Source organism: Saccostrea echinata, unplaced genomic scaffold (assembly GCF_033153115.1).
Source record: "Saccostrea echinata isolate AGI-Se365-2 ecotype Australia unplaced genomic scaffold, CSIRO_AGI_Sech_v1 ptg000025l, whole genome shotgun sequence".
Taxonomy (NCBI): domain Eukaryota; kingdom Metazoa; phylum Mollusca; class Bivalvia; order Ostreida; family Ostreidae; genus Saccostrea; species Saccostrea echinata.
In genome coordinates, this window is record NW_026889774.1 from 21,385,259 (window position 1) to 21,406,458 (window position 21,200).

The 21,200-nt window shown below is 32.0% G+C and overlaps 1 protein-coding gene and 1 pseudogene across 6 annotated transcripts; both read right to left on the reverse strand.

Moving 5' to 3' along the window:
- Nucleotides 1–960: 960 nt before the first annotated feature.
- Nucleotides 961–15,736, reverse strand: LOC133192152 (probable serine/threonine-protein kinase tsuA). 6 transcript variants are annotated; one of them, XM_061328047.1, is made up of 6 exons: nucleotides 15,564–15,736; nucleotides 7,485–7,594; nucleotides 5,090–6,535; nucleotides 1,864–1,920; nucleotides 1,527–1,562; nucleotides 961–1,401 (listed from the first exon to the last, which is right to left on the reverse strand). In XM_061328047.1, exons 2-5 carry the CDS (start codon nucleotides 7,537–7,539, stop codon nucleotides 1,555–1,557), a joined length of 1,566 nt encoding a protein of 521 aa, XP_061184031.1. In that variant the 5' UTR covers nucleotides 7,540–7,594; nucleotides 15,564–15,736; the 3' UTR covers nucleotides 961–1,401; nucleotides 1,527–1,554. The 6 variants fall into 6 exon arrangements, with proteins under 6 accessions (XP_061184031.1, XP_061184030.1, XP_061184028.1 ...); XM_061328046.1 differs by lacking the exon at nucleotides 15,564–15,736 and adding an exon at nucleotides 8,805–8,910; XM_061328044.1 differs by lacking the exon at nucleotides 15,564–15,736 and adding an exon at nucleotides 8,788–8,910.
- A 2,792-nt stretch (nucleotides 15,737–18,528) lies between these two features.
- LOC133192952 (uncharacterized) lies at nucleotides 18,529–20,284 on the reverse strand (annotated as a pseudogene).
- Between the last annotated feature and the right edge of the window lie 916 nt (nucleotides 20,285–21,200).

Sequence of the window (21,200 nt, forward strand, 5' to 3'; positions counted from 1 at the left end):
AAAACCCACTCACTTAAGCACTGTCAACCTGTGCTCAGTGTTGTGTAGTTGTGTACAGAGTTTAACAAATTGACTACACCCGTGAAACGTAAACTGTTTTTGTAAACAGGGCACGAGCTCTGTTGTTGTTAATGTTTACGTTTCACCGGGTGTGTTCAATTGTTAAACTCTGCGCACACCACTGAGCACGGACTGACAATACTGGTGAGAGGATTTTGCTTTCTACATTTCTACTCTGAAATTTCTGCATCATAGTTTTAATAATTTTCATTAATAAACAACAAAATTGCTACTTTTCTAAAGTAATAAGGATAAAGTTAAAATTTGTGAAAGTGCAAGGATGTGTCTATCAAACGCGTCCAGAAATTCGAAGTTTCAATAACTTCCAGATAAAATAAAATTTTTATCAAATTTTCGTATGAAATGCTATAGCAACATACAAGTCATGAAATTAAACAGAAAATTTGAGCAAATATTAACTTCAAATCTGTGTCTAAGTACCTTTAAAAGGGAATAAACGTTTTTTATTCCTAATAAATATTTTATAAACGCATTTGTAGCGTGTTTTTCTTTGCGATATATTTTCGCTATCTCGTGCCCTGAAACAATAAGATAAAAGTATCTTTTATATGAAATTAGTTCCAGGAAATTTTAAAACAAGTGCCTAGTAATTTATTTAACAAAACGGAGTTTTTCCTTTCTTGAATCTTTTAAAATACAGAAAATGCACTATATGCGGAGGATAGATCAACAACTTTCAAATATTCTTCCTGACATTTTCTACATGCAGTTAGTCAAATGCCCATATTTTATTACATCAGATTTCGAAGTGTTTATAATATCGCTACAAGTATGTAAAAATACTATTTAGTAAAAAAGAAAACGCCTGAACAAGTTAAGAAGGGTTCGTTAAAAAACAATTTAATTCATAAAACATATGTACATATCAGAAAACAACAATAATAAATAGTTAGGACTAAACTTTCAGTTAAATTTACAAAGAAATTTATCTGGAACTCTTTTTCAAGAATAAGATATATGACATAGTAAAAAATTCTCAAATTATAACCTGTTCATGAAATTTGATGTTCTAAATAAATGTACTGTGTTGAAGCGTAATTCTGGAGATATAAAGTTAATTAAGAGAAAAATGTATTTACATGCTACTAGCAAACAAATTATTTGTGTCCTTAGGTTTTTCACCTAAAAAGGCCAGACATGAATATGGAATTAAAATTTCACTTTGAGTGTATATCGTTCACTTATATCGCTTACTGTGCTATCCATTCAGAATGGTAATAGTTAGACAAGAATAAATTATACATGTATATCTGTATTCGAAACTCTGTTTTTCTAAGACTGCATCCCCTTGAAGGAAAAATCAACGAAACCTGTCACCACCTGAAAAGAAAAAAGATAGAAATAAGTTCCCAACAAAGCAGGCATTGGTTGACAAGAAACAAAGTCTGATGATTAATGTTCAAACAGTATTGTAGTTTGGTGTTTTCCTCATTATGACAACTTACCTTTTAAATTCTGCGCCTCGGGCCTTTATTATACACCTGAACAAGGTAGATAAACATAGATAATTATACATAATATTTAAACGTAAATCTAGTTATATTTTTTAATTTCAATAAGTCCTCAGAACACATTTTTAAAATAATTTTTAAAGAAATTTAAGATGCATAAAAATTTACAAAGAAAGAAAAAGCAAAGTAGGTAGTATGGTTATCTGCAGATATATAAATATAACAAAAACACATGTATTTATGGCTTAAATATTGAATTAGTGATCTTTATATTTAGGTAAATATTAAAGTGCAAACATAGGAAATGACAAAAGAAAATGCTGAAAATTACCTCTAAATCCCGAGGGATTCTGTAGGAATGATTCAAACAGGTTTTGAAGCTCTGTTCCTGGTAACATAAAAAGTTCAAAAATCAATCTCCAAATTCATTTTTATCTCAATTCTTATTATTTTCTTATGTATACAATACATTACTCTTTAGTACATTTTCTATCATTCGATTGCCAGTATAATTATACTTGTGCTGAAAGGGAAGAACACCATTAATATCAATATATAGAATATGTCTGGGTTTTTATAACCAACAGAAATACTTACATCGAACCATTTGAAAGTGGGATGCTTATTTCTCAAAACAAATGCCCGTTGTGATTTATAATATTCCTAAGAAATGCCAAAATTGTTTCAGATGTAAAAAAAAAAAGAAGCAATCGCACAGCACACAAAATGTAAGTAAATGAGCTTTAGCAAGTTTTTCATATACATTTATTTCGTTTGAACTGCTACTATAGCAAAAAATGCAGCAGAAAAGTTGCTGGGAAATCCAAACTATGACCAAACTAACTAAACAATGCTACAGCTCTCATTTCTACCAAACAAGAAATTAGGAAGCCAATAAAATGGTAGGATCGGGAGAACAGTAAAAGCCACTAATGTCAACTATAAATGTCACCTCTACAATTATCTGATAAACGATTAACAAAATATCATATAAATGAATTTAGTTTTTCTTGGTATATGATCAAAATTAACAATGAACTGCGTCTTCTTTTATCTCAAATTTAAAGCAATCGGAAATAGAACAGGTTCTTATATATATATATATATAGAGAGAGAGAGAGAGAGAGAGAGAGAGAGAGAGAGAGACTATTTCCGCTCTGGTTGGATCCAACATACAGGGTTGCATATACATAATGAACACGTATAGTCTAATCAACTAACAATTCGTATATACATGTACGTAACACGTATAGTCTAATCAACCAACAATTCAAACTACGTCTTTTAAAAAGCAAATGTCCACTTAACTCTTTTAAAATTCTTCTTAAGAAAAAGCCTTGATTACTACTGTTTTGAATTTCCAGTTAAACGTTTCTTGAATTAAACGTTTTTGTAACAAGAATTTGTATTAACTACTTTTGCACATGCTCATGCAGACTTACGTGGACGCCATTGTTGTTGAAATGCATTTCCAAAAAATCCTGATGTCAAAATAATGAATAATTTTTATCTAGTACACACAATGATTTCATCTGATATTACAATACGATTTTCATAATGGCTGGTTGTACAAAGTAAGTTACGAATATGCAATTCCATGTTCTGTGAAAGTATTTCTCACTTTTTTTTGGTTTGTTCTTTTAAATTGCGATGCACTGGGCATCAATCAAGGACATCTGAAGATAGTTGTAAATCAAATGACCACAATTATCAGAAAATATAATTATACCGAAGACATCATAATGCCCTTAACGCATCAGGAAATACATTCTAAAAAACATGCATCTATTCTTTTTTGTATTTATAGACGATTTAGATGATTTCTTTGTACCTTATATCATTAACATTCCAATTCCATTAGTGATTTGGAATATACTTTACAAAAAAAAAAATGAATTTATAATAATGATAAAGTTATCTGCTTTATTATTTAGAGAAATTGCTGCTAATTTGCAATCATCGCATGAATTCTTCAAATAATTAGATCAGCGTACCACTGCATTTCAATACAGAAGCTTTGATCTCACTAACAATTTTATTATACAAATAAATCATTTTTATCGATGATTTTTCTTTTCCTTGTGATATATTCTCGGAATGGCAATTTTTGAATATAATTTATGCTTAACAGGTACCAATCAATAATAACTATTTAGTTTTCAATAACTGTAAGATACACACATTAGATAATGAAAATGATTGAACATTAAAACATATAAATATTAGTATATTATGATTCTAACTTTACAATGCAATATCTTAAACATTAACTAACTGATTCTAAGTAACAAAGAGTAACCAAAATGGGGCAATTGCACTCCCTTCTTCTAAGTTTCAAATATGATCACAACATTTAGAACATAAGTTGTACAAATAATATTAAGTACCGAATTCTAGATATGCCTGTTCTGTTTGTCTGTTTGCTGTTGTTTTTTTTTTTTCAATATAATAATACAATTTTTAATGTTTTAACCTAAATTTCATCGTAAATAACAAGTTTGAAAGATTAAAGCCTTTTCCTGATAACGATCTCTAGAACAACAAAAACCACAAAAAATATATGGAAGAATACGTATGCTTTATAGGTGAATTAACCAACAAAGTCTATTAATGGAATTATTTCGAAATGAAAACAAATTTAGCGCCTGGCATCTAGTGACATGCGTACAACGCATACATTAGAAAACATTTTCACCTATAAGATTACTTAAAACATAATTACTATTCTTATTACATGTACTACCTACTAATCTAATATCTCGTACACTAAACTATATAATATTCCATTTTCATATATTTGTCTTTTTGAAATCAATTCTATTAGATTCACAGAGGATTATTTCTGCAATTGCTTATCGGCTTTTAATTCTATGAACAAACATTTTGCTTCGATTACTGCATGTAAAAGTATTTACACAAAATAATTAGTGTAGATCGCCAAATTTTCGCGACACCATATTTCGCAAGAAAGGTATTAGGTTTTTTATAAGCTAGACAAAATTTTCACGAAATTTGGTTACTGGTGTATATAATTTATACTAATAAAAAATATACTCGAGAATGAAATTTTGGCGAGCAGACCGTCTCGCGTAATTACGCGAAAATAAAGTTCTCGCGAATTAAAAGTGATTTACAGTATTATCCTTGTCCCACTCGGTTAACTATTCCTGCTCTTTTTTACAGAAGAGATCTGACTGGGGAAGTAATTCAAATAGCCTATTGTTCTAGTATCATATTCATCATTTTTAAGGTTTGTAAACTATAGGTTTTTATTCCACTTTGACTTAATCTGGATGCATTTTTATCTATATACAATGTATGTTGAATGTCTTTTGCTTTGACTTCAAAATTTTAGCAGCAAGATTTATCCTTAAAGATTCTTAATCAAATTATAATAAACTCCTTAAAAAGGCAAAGAATTACATTTTGACAATTACCATTCAAAAATCTATCCATTGGCAAGTTATGGCAAGACAAAGAGTGTAGTATAGAAAAATGATTATCACTTCATATACGTGTACTGTTTACTGCTTCTTACACAAATTTATATATGTTACCTGTTGATGAGGATGTTCCAGATGGTGTTCCCGCTGCACTACTTGGCTGTTCCTGTCCGGTTCCTGTAGGACTGAAAGTATCTACTGGAGGAATTGCAGGAACCACAGGCTCTGAAGGGGCTGGAATGCTCCCCGAACTTCCCGTTCCGGTGGACGAAAATGGTCCTCCAGCATTAGCCTCCTGATTCACTTTGTTTGTAAAGTTAGAAGACACTTCAGTTATATACTCTTCAATTATTGCATCTTGTGTGCCTTCTTCGAATAATCTTTCGGCGATAACGTTGCCATTTTCATCTTTAATAGTGATGAGGGTATGGCTTATTTCAGGGTTTCGTGGAACTGATGCACCGTTAGCAAGGGTGCCAGTCTCCCCTGTTGCAACTGGAGATCCAAATCTCTCCAAAGCTTGCTGATTTGTAAGGTGTCCATCAATTGTATGCTCGGACATTGATGGACCAACACTTCCTGGCTGAATTGTTTCTAGTGCTGGTGGAACAGGATTGGTATTAGTATCTGATGATCCTGGGGCTGCTGGAAGTGAACGAATGATGTTTGTAGATGACACAGGTAAGGAATTAGGTGGAATTTGCCACGGGTTAACGACTGGGGGCACCGGAGTTAGATTCACCGGTTGTGCCACAGGCTGTGTTTCTGTTTGTTGATTTATTTGGGAGCCTGGAGCTACTTGTTCTTGTTGCTGTTGCTGAAGGGCCATTTCTAATGCCTGTTGTCTTCTTAAAAGAGATTGTTGTAACTGAAATCTTTGACGCTGTAAATCAATCAATTGTTGCTGTTGTTGTTGCTGCTGTTGTTGTTGCTGCTGCTGCTGTTGCTGCCGAGAAAATGTCGCCGAGTTGTCGGTTGAACCAGAGAGAGTCGTACCTGGTCTATTTTGTCCAAATGAAGGGGAAGTTTGACTGAATGGGGAAATACCAGTCACCCGAGACTGCGAATTTCTTCGGGCAAATAAATCGACTGGAAACTGGGGTATGTTTCTCATTTGCTGAAAATTTGAAAAATCATTTCGCAATGTATCCAGATTGTTTCTGTTAGCTGGTCTTAGAAATCTATTTTGATTTTGCTGTGCAAAGTTATTTGGTAAACGGTTGTTTGGGGGATTTGAATTTGGTGTTCGCTGTACCGCACCAAATGGAGGTCTAACTAAATCATTAGGTTGCCTATTGTTGGAGGGACCTGTATTTCTGTTATTATTATTATTATTATTATTGAAATTCATTCTTTCCGACGTTTGTCGTCCAGGAATCGCTCTGTCGTTTCTGTTATTATTCCAGAACTGCGGAGGCTGGTTGATTGCATTACGTAGTGTACCAGGACCAAAAGGAAAGGGTGGAAATCTTTGAAATGCTCCTGGCGGGGGTGGACCGAACCTCCTAAAGGGACCGTTTCTGAACATAAATCTTCTATCTCTTGGTGGGATGAATTGCGCTACAGAACAAAGAAAATAATATTTGATACCTTGTGTCTATAAAATCATTGTTTTCTTGATTTAATGACGTGGAAATTAATGAGATTTTAATTCAGAGACGATAAGGATATTCATTTGCGATAGATAAAAATGTTCTCTATCATGTTGAAAGAACACTTCCTCGTTTAGAACATTATTCAGTGATTCACATAGTTACAATCAATGTCTTGATTCTGTTTTACAGTTTTATCGATGCTTAACATTGGGTGAAACACATTAAGAATTGGATAAGTCAGCGAATTCATCTATGTGAATGCGTATCTTTTAAGAAAAAGAAAGAAATAATAAATAATTACCTTATAAACCATTAATAGATAACGAACATACTAACAGATAATGCTTTACCTCACAATATTCTGTTCATTAGATCAGATCAGCCTTTTTTTTTAATATAAAAAAGCAAAATCTTTCCTTATTACATGTACAAAACACGTCATAAATCTTTATGTCTGCTAAATAGTTCTAAATGTTAACTTGGTTACACAAAACAATTAAGATTCCTTGAATGATTCATCGCTATACAGACTCACTATGGTGATGTTACTCATGATCCTAATACCAAGTTACATTTATTCAAACCGTAACTAGTACCACTTATAATCTACTCAGTCATATGATGACCTTTTTTTTTAAATATAGAGTAATTTTTTAAGAAATGGAGATTCCTTCTTTTTCAAAATTTTCGCATTAAACGGAAAGGCCATAAAATTCCCCCACATTAAGAATTACCTATCTCAATCTGTCTATTTCCATTTTTTGAAATAAATGTAACACTTCCTTGAACTGCCTTTTAATTCTGCTTGCCTCACTTTGTTTTGCAATTAATTATCTCGATTCAACTATTTTTAAATTGAAATAACATAATGAAAGCAAAAACAATATAATAGACTTAATTGAACAATCACTCACCATTTGTATAAATGAGTCCCTCCAACAGTATCAAACACAGGGGTAATAGATGCATTTTCTCTAATTAAGGAGTGAAAACAAATTAGCACCTATCTTCTTAAAGGTAAACCCTGCAAATAGAAAGCACAGCAGGAAATTACAAACTGTCGTTTCAACAAACAAATGTTACCATCACTGTAATTTAAAATCCAAAGTATGTTGTCAAGAATGAAATCAAGCATGGAGAAAAATTGACGGAAATTACCTTTGCAATGGAGATACAACAAAACGATGTCAGAACGTAAAAAAAAAAATCACAAATCAGAATTCTACGATACTCAAAGTATTTTTTTTATGATAAAGTACTTTGTTGTTTAAACACTCAAAGAAAACAACGAAAATTAATTATGAAGACCCACATTCGTTTAAGTCATATTGATAATGTTTTACGTAGAAAAAAGAAGGGGCTCTTAATTATCTAGCATTATTAAGAGTCATTAATTGCGGTTTTAATAAATACTTATCGTAGTCATACATTATGTAAATTTCACCATGGCAATGTGTCTTTTTGATATTGTACAGTACAACTCTTTTATTCTGATGTATAGAAACATTAACTTACATATCATTAGGTCTTTATAGTATGTCAATATATGACAAAAATACTGAGAGTGGGGAATAAATTCGAGAATAATTGACACAAAGCAATCAAGAAGTTAAACAAATCTACTACGGAAAATACAAAAATAGATTTTAATGATGCTTTTTAACATTGCTTCCAATCAACAAGAAAATATTAAGATTTATGAGAAATACGATTTTGAATTAGCTCATTATGGAAGACTTCATATTAGACAGCTTTATCCTTCTCTATATGTACCTTTCTTTTACTTTTTCATCTTAAAAAAAAAAAAAAAGACTTAATTTTCAATTATCGTAATGTAGTGGCTTAGAGGGTCCCAGTTTTGAAATTTTTTTTCAGATTTATATGAAATCATTCATTTGTCTATAATTTCTTACCTCCTATCATGATTAATGACATCCATTAAAAAAATATTAATTTACAAAAATGTACTTACATATGTACCGTAATAATGACCAAAATTTATAAGATTACACTAATCTTTTGCCAAAACAAATTCCAATCACATGGAACTGAAAACAAATATCAGAGACATACTTTCAATTATAAGTGCATAAAAAGTCCCAAATATTAGACCTCCAGCGGAAAACACAGTTAAGATAATTCCAAGTCAAAATCAGTAGTTTTATAAACTTGAATTATGTAAAACATCATCTGCAAGTACATAACACCATTCAATACTTTAGATTAATGAAGACCTGCATCCACATGTCAAGGGTTTAAAACAGTGTTTGGTTGTAGTTTCTGTACTGGCCACAAAAGGCGCCAAGGTGAGGGGGCAGGGATCCCTGGTTAATGAGACAAAGTTTAAGACATCCTATAAACATCCATTATTACTGGTCCAATGCCTTCCTCGATTCATTTCATCAGGAAATGAACGTTATGCATCCAATGCACAGAACCCACCTTACAGGTAAAAAGATACTCTATTGTTTATCACTATATCTAGTGTGAAAATACGTGTACCTTTGAGAGATTTTTTGTAAAAAAGAAATTCAGATGCGGTCCAAAAAAGGGTCAATAGTTCAAAATTGGGTTTTCCAGGAAAATCGGATGTTTTAACAATATTGGACAATTTTTTTTGTTACAAGTCACTTGTTCTTCGCAGAAAAAAGCTCTATTTATCAACTGACAAGAAAGGTTCAACGGTAGATCCTATTTTGTGGTCAAAGAAAACGAATTTTGACAACTAAATAATAGATGTCCTCTTGAATATGGGGAAAATTCCTTCAGACATAGGTGCATGGTGTAGAATTTTTTCATGGTATATAATGAATGCCAATAGGTTAGGAAGAGCAAATCGATTATTTAATGTCATGATTGTCAATCGATACTCAATTTCCCATTTTTGGTTAAAACAGACAATGCCTTGTTGACACGAAATGACATCAATGGTAAGCGCTGAGAGAGTACCTCATCTCAATAATATCACTCATATGACCCAACTTCTTCTAGACGCCCTTCGTATTATTCGTAAACAAACTCATTTGCCCACAAAAGATATAGAACCTCTAATAACAAATAAATATATCAAAGATCAGGTGTGGGATGAGAATCATGTACTGAATGTCTATTTGATACTTAAGCTGATATATCATTAGAAGCACAAAGAACTCGATGGTCACCTGGTTTTTATGAGAGGGAAGTTTCACATTTTATTGAGGAATCCTTGCTTATAAATGCGACGAAGAAAATTTTAAGTAATTTGTTTAATGTACAATTTGTGGTGAACTTAGCCCCACCCTGGGACTTGGGCCCTATACCAAGTAAATATTTCACATTTTTAGAGACTTTCTTGCCTTTTATCATGATGCATATACTTGGACTGCTATATGTTCAGAAGTTCAAGAAGAATACTCAGTATTCTTGAAGACTGGATTAATTTTGAGCGCTTTGGACACATCCTTAGATCCAGGTGGTTGGGACCATAAAAAATTAGTCCGCCTCAGACTAAGATCTTTTGTTTCAAAATTGATTGAGATAAGTTCTGAATCAGTAGTTTCAAAGAAGAAGCTGGCATTGTTTATAAGTTTACAGACAACAGACAATTAATGACGTAAAGGATACAGGTAGGAAATGGACACCTGAGTAACTCACATGATCTATGATATCGAATTAAAAATGGTTGTTTCATGTCATTGAAGTGAAAATGAATATTTTTTAATTCTCGATTTTATTTCTCTTTGATTTTATTCATTCAATTTTAGAATATTATATGCATTTCATATAGGTAATATAAAAGTGCTAAAAAAGCATAGGGCATATCTTTAAAATCATGCATCTGTATATCAAACAACAGTTTAGCTAAATGTAATTATAAAAATAAATTCTAGAGCAAACTGCTACACCGACTTGAATTCATGATTTTGTTGTTTTACCAAAATAAACATCCAACAACAAAAGGTTCAGGAGATTGTCGACCTATGTTCTCGATGTTTTTTGTATCAGGAAAAGTCTTGCACCTTTGTTTATTACAACTTATTCAATGCTATTAAGACATGAACATCCACTTCACATTTGCTTGTTATCTTACAAACATACGCCCTCTTGGATTCTTGAAGCACTCAAACGTTTTGCACCATTCAAAGAAATACGATAGCCAGAATACTTCTCTTGGACCTCAATGGTGTACTGCATAGTGGTGTATATTAAATTTAAAGACAATTCACCTACGGTAATTCAAATTCAAGAACTGACTGTTCGACTAACCTGTCGATCCTTTTAGAGCACTGATAAGTACCTTGCATGTGCCATCTATAAGCACAACAGTTTTTATTTAATGTTACTCAATAATTTGTAACCTCACTGACCAGCTATGCACCTTCTTTTTTTAAATGAACACCGACCTCTCAATATCATCTACCAATTGATGGAATCTTCACATTTTCTGATACTATATATCATAAGTACCTAGTCTGTGTAAAATGAGATTGACAAAGTATTTAGCATGAAAGCAGCCCAGTAACAATGATGGTCTGGCCTGAGACTTTGATAAGTTATGTTAACTAATGAACTTGTATTAGACAGTGTATAGAAAATAAAAAAAGTTTCAGTTAAAAAATAGACTTGTTCAAGCCTCGTTGATTTACTTTAAGTGATCTCTTTAATACTTTTTGATGATGTCAAACATAAAGGTCTATGTTTGACAACATTTAAGCCAGGTAGAGAGCAGAGGAAACATAAATATAAGATTTAGCAAAAAAAATTATTTAAAAAAAAACATAGAGACTGAAGCAAATCTATTAAAATAATTAAATAAATCCTCTTCATCTTTGAAGTGAAACTACAGTGTATTCTTTCTTTGCATAGTTTTTGATAACAATCTAGAACCTGTAGAGTTTACACAATGATGTCACCTTTTGACCAAGCATTTGTATAATGACTTCATAATATTTACGTAATACCTGCAAGATATGTGCATAACATGAGAAGGCATCATTTTATACCATCAATTATAATAACAATACTTCTGTTGCATTTTGACTGATGACTGCTATTTATCTGTGCAACATTTTAATCAAGCAATCAATCAAAAAAGTATTTCTATTGGGGTCAGCACTTTTATAAAAATCGTCAAGTACTTTCTTTCAGATTCCATAACCGTTGCATTTAGAAAACATTTTTTCCCATTTTTGATCTTTCCTCTATCTTCCTTGCTATTTGTCTGTATAATTTAAAAACCTAAAATGCCAAAAATTCCCCCCGTTTTTTAATCACAATATGAACTTATTGCTTCATTTAAAACGAAGGGTTTTTTTCCTGGCAGTGCTCTGCAACTGTGATCGAGGACATTCTCTTTTTCTTCTAAATACAGGAAAACATATTCTAATTTCCAATTCACGACTATATTATATAAGGACAAAAGTAACATGTATATAAAGACAAAGGTAACACGTATGTATGTGCATGAAAAGTTTCATCGGAAAATGTTTCCGAGAGATGGGTCCCAAATGACAAATCACCTTGTCGCGTCCATTGTTCTACTATATTCCGTTGCGTATTGAGAAATGGAACTTCTTATCATTCTTTGTCTAAATTATGCAAGGTGTATATACACTTAGTTTAATTGATGTATTATATTTTAAAGTGCTTAAGGTCAAAAGTAGCACGTGATTTAAAATGCACATGCTTAATACACGTTATTAGAATAAGCATATTTTTTGTTGTTTTCTAATTACTGTTATCTTCTGAATCAATTTTAATTATCTTTTATAAGGAGTGTTCTAGCCATTTAAGCATTGAATTCTTATTTTTGGATGTCGTCGGTCCTATAACACACCTGGTCGTGCCGACAAATTGAATACTTTTACTTGAATAATATATTTGATGATTTCAATTTTTTAAGCAATATGATTTTTAAATCCTCTGTTATGATGACTTGATTTACACATGTCCTTAAACTCTCTGAATTTCACTCTAGTCTAATAAGACCGGAAAAAATTTTCAAGTAACTTTCTGTTAAACACTGTAGTAAATTCATCAAAATAATATTTTTGTTTAATTTCCATATAATTGTGCTTTGCAACAGATGGATACATGAAACCTGTTACACTAGTAGCTATTCATCGGATGACAAAATGCAAACTATCTATCCTTCCGTTTTCAGCAGACCGGAAGTGATGAAAGAATTAAATAAACAATATTTTTAATATTCCTTTGCGAAAACTTCTAAGTACATCCATATATAAGTGATCAAGAACTATTCAGCGGATGACAAAAAGCAATCTATCATCCTTCTGTTTTAGTAGACCGGAAGTGATAAAAGAATTAGAAAGACTACATGAAAAATATGTTATGGTTCCAACTGACAAAGCTTGTAATAACATACTCTTTGTACAGCTCATTATTACAACTGCATTTCAGGAGAACTTGGTTTTAATGGGAACCACATTCATCTGGTAATCCAACCAATACACACAGTTCCCTTTCAAAGGATGAAATTCTTCAAAATCACCTTTCAGTTTTAAATACGTTTAATATTCCTGTCAACAGAAGTCAATTTGATTTACAGTACCTAAACTTCATATAAATCCTTGCAAACAAAGATATATTGCAGGGTCAAGTGGATGTTCAACCAAGCCCCTATCCTTACTCCTAACCAAAATGTTAACTGCTGTGAAGGAGAAACTTCAGACCTATTGTTCTACAACATATTCAAGAAGTGGTGCAAATCAAATGTGGCTTCTAAAAGAACTCCTAAGAACGTTTGGGAATTTTAAAATCTCAAAACTTTTCAAACTCCAATAGCATCAAAACATGTGACTTTTCTACGTTTTATACAATGAAATATGTGGAGATAACGAACAGTATTCGAGCTCAAAAGTCAATTAAACATTACAAAATAGGACCATTCCTCACGACGAATTAAATGACAGGCTTTTTGACATCATAAACGACTGCTTCCTCAACAAAAATGGAACTCGAAAATTTTCATATTTTGTGATTGGTTATCTAAAAAATTGTTAAAAACCAGTCTGATTCTATATACAAGTTCTATGAAGTTGACAAAAAGATGCTAGAGTTCCTCATAGACAATATCTATATATATAAAGACCAGGTCTTCCAACAATATGTTGGAATTTCGATGGGCATTAATTATGCTCCTTTATTAGCCAATCTGTTTTATGTTCCTATGAAGCAAAATTTATTCAAAAAATTTCCTTAGGAAAAGAAGAAAACTCTCGCTGTGGCCTTCAACTCAACATTTAGATATATCGACAGCGTTCTATCAATTAACAATAGTTACTTCCATTCATCTGTTGACTCGATGTATCGAAGTGAACTCAAAATGAAAGACACTAGAGAGTCTGTCACATCTGTTTCATATTTGGATGTTTTACTGATTTTTGACGATCACGGCCAACTAATAACTAGACTGTATGACAAAATGTAATGACTTCAACTTTTCCATCGTCAACTTCCCTTATTTATGTAGCAATATTCCAACAACACCTGCATAGTGTTTATGTCTCCCAACTGATTCGATATGTATGGGCATGCTCTGATTATGATTAATTTTTAAACCGAGGGAAGCTACTGACAAATAAGTTGATATGATAATGATTTCAATAACTCCTTTTAAAATCAGCTTTTTTTGCAAATTCTACGGTCGTTATGATGACCTTATTTATCAATATAACCTATATTGGGTGGTATTTTGTCTGACATGTTTCATATCATTTGTCTGGCCATTTCCTTTATACTAAATTTGACTACGGTGTACTCCGTCTACCTGATCAATACATAGGGCTCACGGTGTGTGTGACCGGTCGACAAGGGATGCTTACTCCTTCTAGGCACCTGATCCCACCTCTGGTGTTTTCAAGGCTCCGTGTTTTTGCCCTGATTACCATTTGTTTCATTCACTGTTCGTTATCTTTACTTTTTACATGGTAATTATCATTAGAGTCACTACTTTATATGCTAAAATCTACAAATAAACCTTAGACATTTGTCATTAAATGCACAGTAAATGCACATTTACTTGAAGATTTTTCCTTGCCAAATGTAAATATAAGAAATGTATTTTAGTTTATGAAAATATTACCTTAAAAAGTTCATGAAAGTATGATCGACCCCGGGCAAATTTGTCAAAGTGCATCTATTAGGCGCATCATAAGATCATATTCTGTAACGGTTCTACTTTCATGAACATATGAAAACGATTCTAAACGATTTGCAAAACAAATGTTTTGGTACATAATGATCGTTGAACATGATATTAGTTTATTTTCGGTAATTGGTCTTTATTTTGCATGATTAATAAATCATGAAAGACAGAAATCTTCACTTTATTTTTCTTGTAACTTAGACTTGTTCTATATAATATAATATGATTTAACATGATTGAAACTTATATTTGATTGAAACAAATTAATACCCCTCTGGAACTTCAAGTATCCTTTTATTTAAGGACTATGTAAATTACAAAATTATTTAAAAATAATTAAAATCTATAAATCTGAAAAGAGACCATTTGATAAGAATGATTGAACTCTGTGTATAGAAATATTTCTTTTAATCTTGTAAATGTTCCCTTTGGGGAAAAAAATATAAAGATCGTGTTTTATGTGCATATCATGTACCATGTGATTACTAAAAAAATAAGTACATGAATATATCTAAATGTTTTTTCTGAAAATTAAGTTAAAATTAGTTAAAAGAGAGTACTTTCATAGGTAAAACTTTGTTGAATAAAATATCAATAAAATTTAATATAAATCAAAGTTGAAACTGCAATTGTTTGTCATTGGATGATAATAGTAAGAAATTTTAATAATTTATTAACATCACTTTCTTGTTTGCCCAAAAATGAGTTATAAGATATTAATTAAGAAAGGATACGTAATAACATTGTACAGGCAAGGATAGTGCTGTCATGCATGTTTTAAATTTTGTATTTAGTGGCACAAGGTAAATTCAAATTTACAATTGGACCGTGATAATTGACATCTTACCCCTATTCACGCATAATTTCTCTCCGTTTCTTCAGGTCTCAAATGTCCGTATATCCTAATTAATCAGTTCAACTGTTAAAGACTCTCCTGTATTTGCCAAACGTAAATCGCATTTTTGATTCATATAACCACTTCCATTTACCTAGAAAACCTGGTAATTAATACAACATAACTGTAGAGTTGGAGCATGTAAAAAATCCCTGGAATAGACCAAATATCGATATGCAGAGAACTGCAGAAAGGTGTTGTTATGGCGTGATATAATTGTACGACAATTGGTCTTGTCTTACGTTTCCCTCGGGCAACAAAGCTTCGGGCTCGTCTGCGGACCTGGTGTCGAATTAACCATTACAGGCATCTATAAATCGGACAAGAGACCAATTGATAAGATTGATTGAACCCCGAGTAAAGAAATCTTTCTTTTCGCCTTGTATATGTTCCCTCTGGAAAAAAATATTTATATCGTGTTTTATGTGCATACCATGTCCATGTGATTACAAAAAATAAGTACATGTGATTTATCTGAGTATTCTATGAAGAGTGCATTTCCATTTTATTTTGTGCCTAAGACATCTTATTTCTGTGAGTAAAATTCAAAAGAGCCTCGGAAGACAAAGAGGAATAACTTATTTTACATATTTCTGAAAAGATAATATGTGAGGAAGGATATTCATCTATTCTTGAAATTAGCATGAAACATGGTATTTGACAAAATATCCTTTTTAAGTAAAATTTTCAGTACATTTTAATCTTCCAAATACGATTTAAAAGTTTTGAAGCAAAGTGGTAAAGTCAAATCTGATATTTATACCTAAAAATTATTTATCTATTTTTCTCTCTTAAAAAGAAAACTTTTTTGGTAATCAATTTTTTAACAAGAAAATTCTACATTGCTGTGCCAATTCACATTACTGAAATAGATGTTAACTGCTTTCGGATGTCCTCTATATCATGATCATTTATGATCTACGTGTACTATGTGACAAAAATAGCATTGAATTAAGAGACATTTTAGTGAATTATTTATAACTTAATTGCTGATTAAAGAGAATCTGACGGATGTAAATCTTTAAAAGCCAATTACAGAAAAAAAAGAACAAAATAATTTATTAACATAAAATAAAATATCTTTAAAGGAAAAAAAAAAACAAGAGGTCGATGGGCCATATCGCTCACTTGAGTTACTATGGACCTGCTGTTCTCCATCAGCAGATTTTCCCCTTATATATCCTTAAGTAAAACTTTGATCACATTTTGTGGCCCGACATTACCCCCCCCACCCCCCACCCCCGTGTCATAAATTCAACTATTTTGAATCTACACTATCTGAGAATGTTGCCATATAAATACATGCATGATTAATCATGGCTTTGTTGTTCTTGAGTAGTAGAGTGATTTAATAAAAAAAATCTTGTATACTTTGATCGCCATTTTGGCCCCACCCTACCCGAGGGTGGTACGGGCATGATTTTAACAAACGTGAATCTATATGTGGATGCTTCCATATAAATATGACATCATGGCTTTGCTGTTTTTGAGGAGATAGTTTTTAAAGATTTTTCCTATATATTCCTTTGTTAAACTTTAGTCATCTATTATGGCCCCCGCCCTACCCCGGGGGTCATGATTTGAATAAATTTGAATCTACATTATGTAACATGTATGAAGATTTCAAAAAAAGTTCATCTTTGCTGAGCCAGTTTTACGTGTTAGATCACTGTTCTTTATTTTCACCCTTTTCATTCCGAAATTGTATTAAGAAATCTTTGAAAATAAAAAAAAATATATTTGAGGCTAAATTTGAAGATGCTTGAAAAAAAAAATCCCCAAAGAAAATTAAATCACTAGTAAAACAATGAGTAACTTAAGTTTTTTTCATCAGATTTTTAAAAGATTTATTTATTTATTTATTTTTTGTATCCCAATGAAAAATGTCCACCCCATATAAGTTACGGCCCCTCTTCATAACTTTGTGGGTCTCTAAATCCAAACAACATAGGGATGCTTCAATATCAATATGACTGAAATATCCTTGCAGTTAAGGAGAAGAAAATTATATATATATATATATATATATATATATATATATATATATATATATATATATATATATATATATATATAGTCCTTTTAGCATGCGCATAGAAGTGAGGTTTGTACATGCATAAAATGGAGGTACTTCGCGATCGCGTTTTTAAACCATGTGCGAACGATATATACCATAAAATAAGCATTCATAAACATGGCAGCTCTTTGGCGTTCGCTGAACAAACATGTCTATAAGCAATATCTTGGTTTGAGCAGTTGGGGCTTCACCATTCACTACACACTAGTTAAGCATGTTCAAATATTGGCAGAACTTCTGATTCTTCTGCGCAATCGCAAATGCTGCCCAGGTTAGAGCATACATTAACATCACCACACCTTTGCATCCTCTGATCATGTCTATGCCAGTTTAGAGCTTTTCTGTATATCCACGCATGTATGATCCATGCCCCATGCATGAGTGATACCATAGTCTGAGCACGGTACATATTGTCGTTTTGTGCAGAGAGGGTAGGTACATATTGTCGCCGACGACAATATGTACAGAACGACAATATGTACCGTCACACACTGCATTCTCTGAAATGTTTGAGCATCACAAGGTCCTTACATTGTAACTCTGCTTGACAACTATAGTATACTATAATACAAGCATATCTAATTAAAAGACAATATTTTTCAGATTAATTTCTCCCATTTTTATTGAATAAAATGGAAATTAATCCGATTTTCATTTCCAAAAATCTGGCAATTATTTTTCAGTTTTCCATATTTTCACAAAATAAATAAATTTGTAAAACAAATTAAGATTCTGAACTCAATTTATTTTTAATTTGCACAAGTATAAATTTACACAAAGAAAGTGTGAAAAATATGACAGGTTTATTAACCATTCCTATTTTAATGTAAACCTTTTGTCTCATTTCTTAAAGCATTGCCTTCTTCTTTCTCTGTGTATGATTTCTATCAGTTTATTAACCTGTTCCTCCAGAAATGAACTCATGTGTTAAAATTTCTTTTGATAATTCATAACTGGCAAAGAATGATCAGTGCCACCAAGTTGCAATTTGCCTGTATGAAAAGGTCCCCTTTGCATTTTTTCATTTTATAAGTTAATCTTTAACTCAGAGACTTCTAATTAACAACAAGCCATGACACCAATACTGCAGTATCATTAAATTCATATTTGCCAAGAGCAAATGTCTGAAACAATGATAGGTTACAACTCTTCAATAAAACGTCTTCCTCTGGGTGAAATACGGAGATAACGAACAGTATTCAAGCTCAAAGTCCATACAAACAATACAAATCGGGAGCAGAGCAGACCACAAAAAACATCAGAAGTGGGATCGGGTGCCATGGAGGAGTGAGCATTCCCTGCCGACCGGTCAAACCAGCCGTGTGATCCTTGTCATGATCGGGAAATAACGGAAAAATCCGTCGACAATTTAGTGTGTAAGTAATGGCCTAACAACCAGTATGAAAAACGTCAATCAATATATGCCCCATATGCAGGTGATAAGGGTATATTGCTGCATAAATAAGGGAAGTTGACGATTGAAAAGTTAAAGTCATCACGTTTATCATAAAGCTTTGTTGTTAGATTACAATTAACGTCTTTTTCTAGTAAAATAACCAAATATGTCAGACTCTGTGGATCATAGAACATGACAACCAAATAGGACTTCCCAACTCCAATACAAGGAGTTAGAAATTGATCTCTCTCTCTAGACATCTCTTCCTTTGAAGGAAAGAAACACTACGGTCTTTGGAATAAGATGACTGGAATTTACCGATACAAGTTTCTTGACTTCAGGTTCATGTCTTCTGTCCTTTCTTCTCTTGAGATGACTGACTGAGCTTCAATTTTAAGTTCCACTATTTAATCACTGTTTAGGATTGCTTGTACACTTCCATACCAGACTTCATTGCTACCTTGAAAATTAATTGAAAATCTATATGTTTGGGTTTTATCAAAACTTGTAATTACCTTGTTCTTTATACAAATCGATACTATACATATGCCTGGAAGTAATATACATTTAGATAAAACAAGCCAGAGGTCTCTGAAGAGATTGTAGCTCTACTTATAAAATAGATGGAATGAAAACAACATATATGAAAGCATGATGATGAGAGGCTTGGCATACTGTTTTCTTTTAAAAGAAATACTCCAATATGTATATGTTGGCTACCTATTTTTGTATCTCTATTTTGTCCTGTTGTCTTGCAAGAAGGATCATCATAAAAACATTTGTCATCCATTAAACCACAGTTCTCGTCAACATTGAAGTTTCCTGTGATTGCTAACTTTCCAAACAAGTGATTGGTCATTACCACAGCGAGCTCTGTCTCACTCTTTATTTCTGGGTCAATTTCTAGGGGTTTTGCTGAAATAAGACCAAAAACAATTATCAAAAATAAGGGAAGACACAAAATACATGCAATAAAAATACTATGTATAATTAGTTATCTGTTTTAGAGTAATAGCTTGTTGAAGTCTAGCTGCTTGCTACTTATTTGTGTTGAACAACTTTTACTTTATGCTGTATACCATCTAGAAAGTTAACTATCGTTGGTGTATCCTGTCAGAGAAATTCATTTTCAGTCAATATAAACAGATGTTTTTTAAATACCATATCATTCAACATATCTTGTCCTTTACTTGCATACATGGTAGTTTTTTTATGATTATCATGCCCCCCCCCCCCCCCCGAGACTTTGAAAGAATTTTTATCAAACAAATCTCCTATTTCACTTTTTGACTGGACACATATTTCAGGTTTCCCATAGCAAAAAAAAAAAAAAAAAAAAAAAAAAAAAAAAAAAAGAAAAAAAGAAAAAGAAAAATGGACACTGCCATTTTATCTTAATTACATTGAGATTGTGCACCTCCTCCTTTATGTTTTGATCAGACAGATATTTGTGCTTTCACACATAGCAAAATATGAACTTTGGCAATATAATCAAATGGGAGCGGGGTATCATTTGTGAGCTCAGTGCTCACAGTACCTCTAATTACACATAGGGTTAGCATGAAACAGGAATTTAAAAGCTCTTTAAACCACTATGTTTGAATAAATAATAAATTGTTTGAATTATTCAAAATTATATTTTGATAGGGTTAACATGTAATAATGTTATCGTACATTCTCATTTGACAATTTAATATATTTATTAATCAAATATCAGAGTACAGTGCTTAGATAACAATCACAGCCTACAATGACCATGACATAAAAAAAATTGAGCATCCCCTTAGCACTTGTAAAACGATTTTATTTAAGGAATACATATCTTATATTTTGAATTGTTATGATTTTCATACAATAAATGAAATGAAAATGTAAGTTATAACGTACATATATCATTTCTAAAAATTTATCAGGGATGGATATAAATACTTCAGACTAAAGGGGGTTTGCTCACGATTTGTGAGCACGATTTGCTCAAGAATCTTGTATAACAAGCCTTGACAGTTCTAAGTGTATGCGGGAGAGTAGCAGAAACGACAACTCTGGATATAAATGCGGTATCTTCTGGTTGCACAATAGTATTAAATTCTGCTATATATTCTTATCAAAATTACTC

Bases quoted from the DNA above. Each gene is read 5' to 3' on its own strand.
- LOC133192152 (XM_061328047.1), bottom strand. From the start codon at position 7,539: ATGCATCTATTACCCCTGTGTTTGATACTGTTGGAGGGACTCATTTAT. The intron at 6,536-7,484 runs GTGAGTGATTGT...TTTGTTCTGTAG, and splicing joins GGGACTCATTTATACAAATG to CGCAATTCATCCCACCAAGA. The intron at 1,921-5,089 runs GTAACATATATA...TTATGTTACCAG, and splicing joins TGGAACATCCTCATCAACAG to GAACAGAGCTTCAAAACCTG.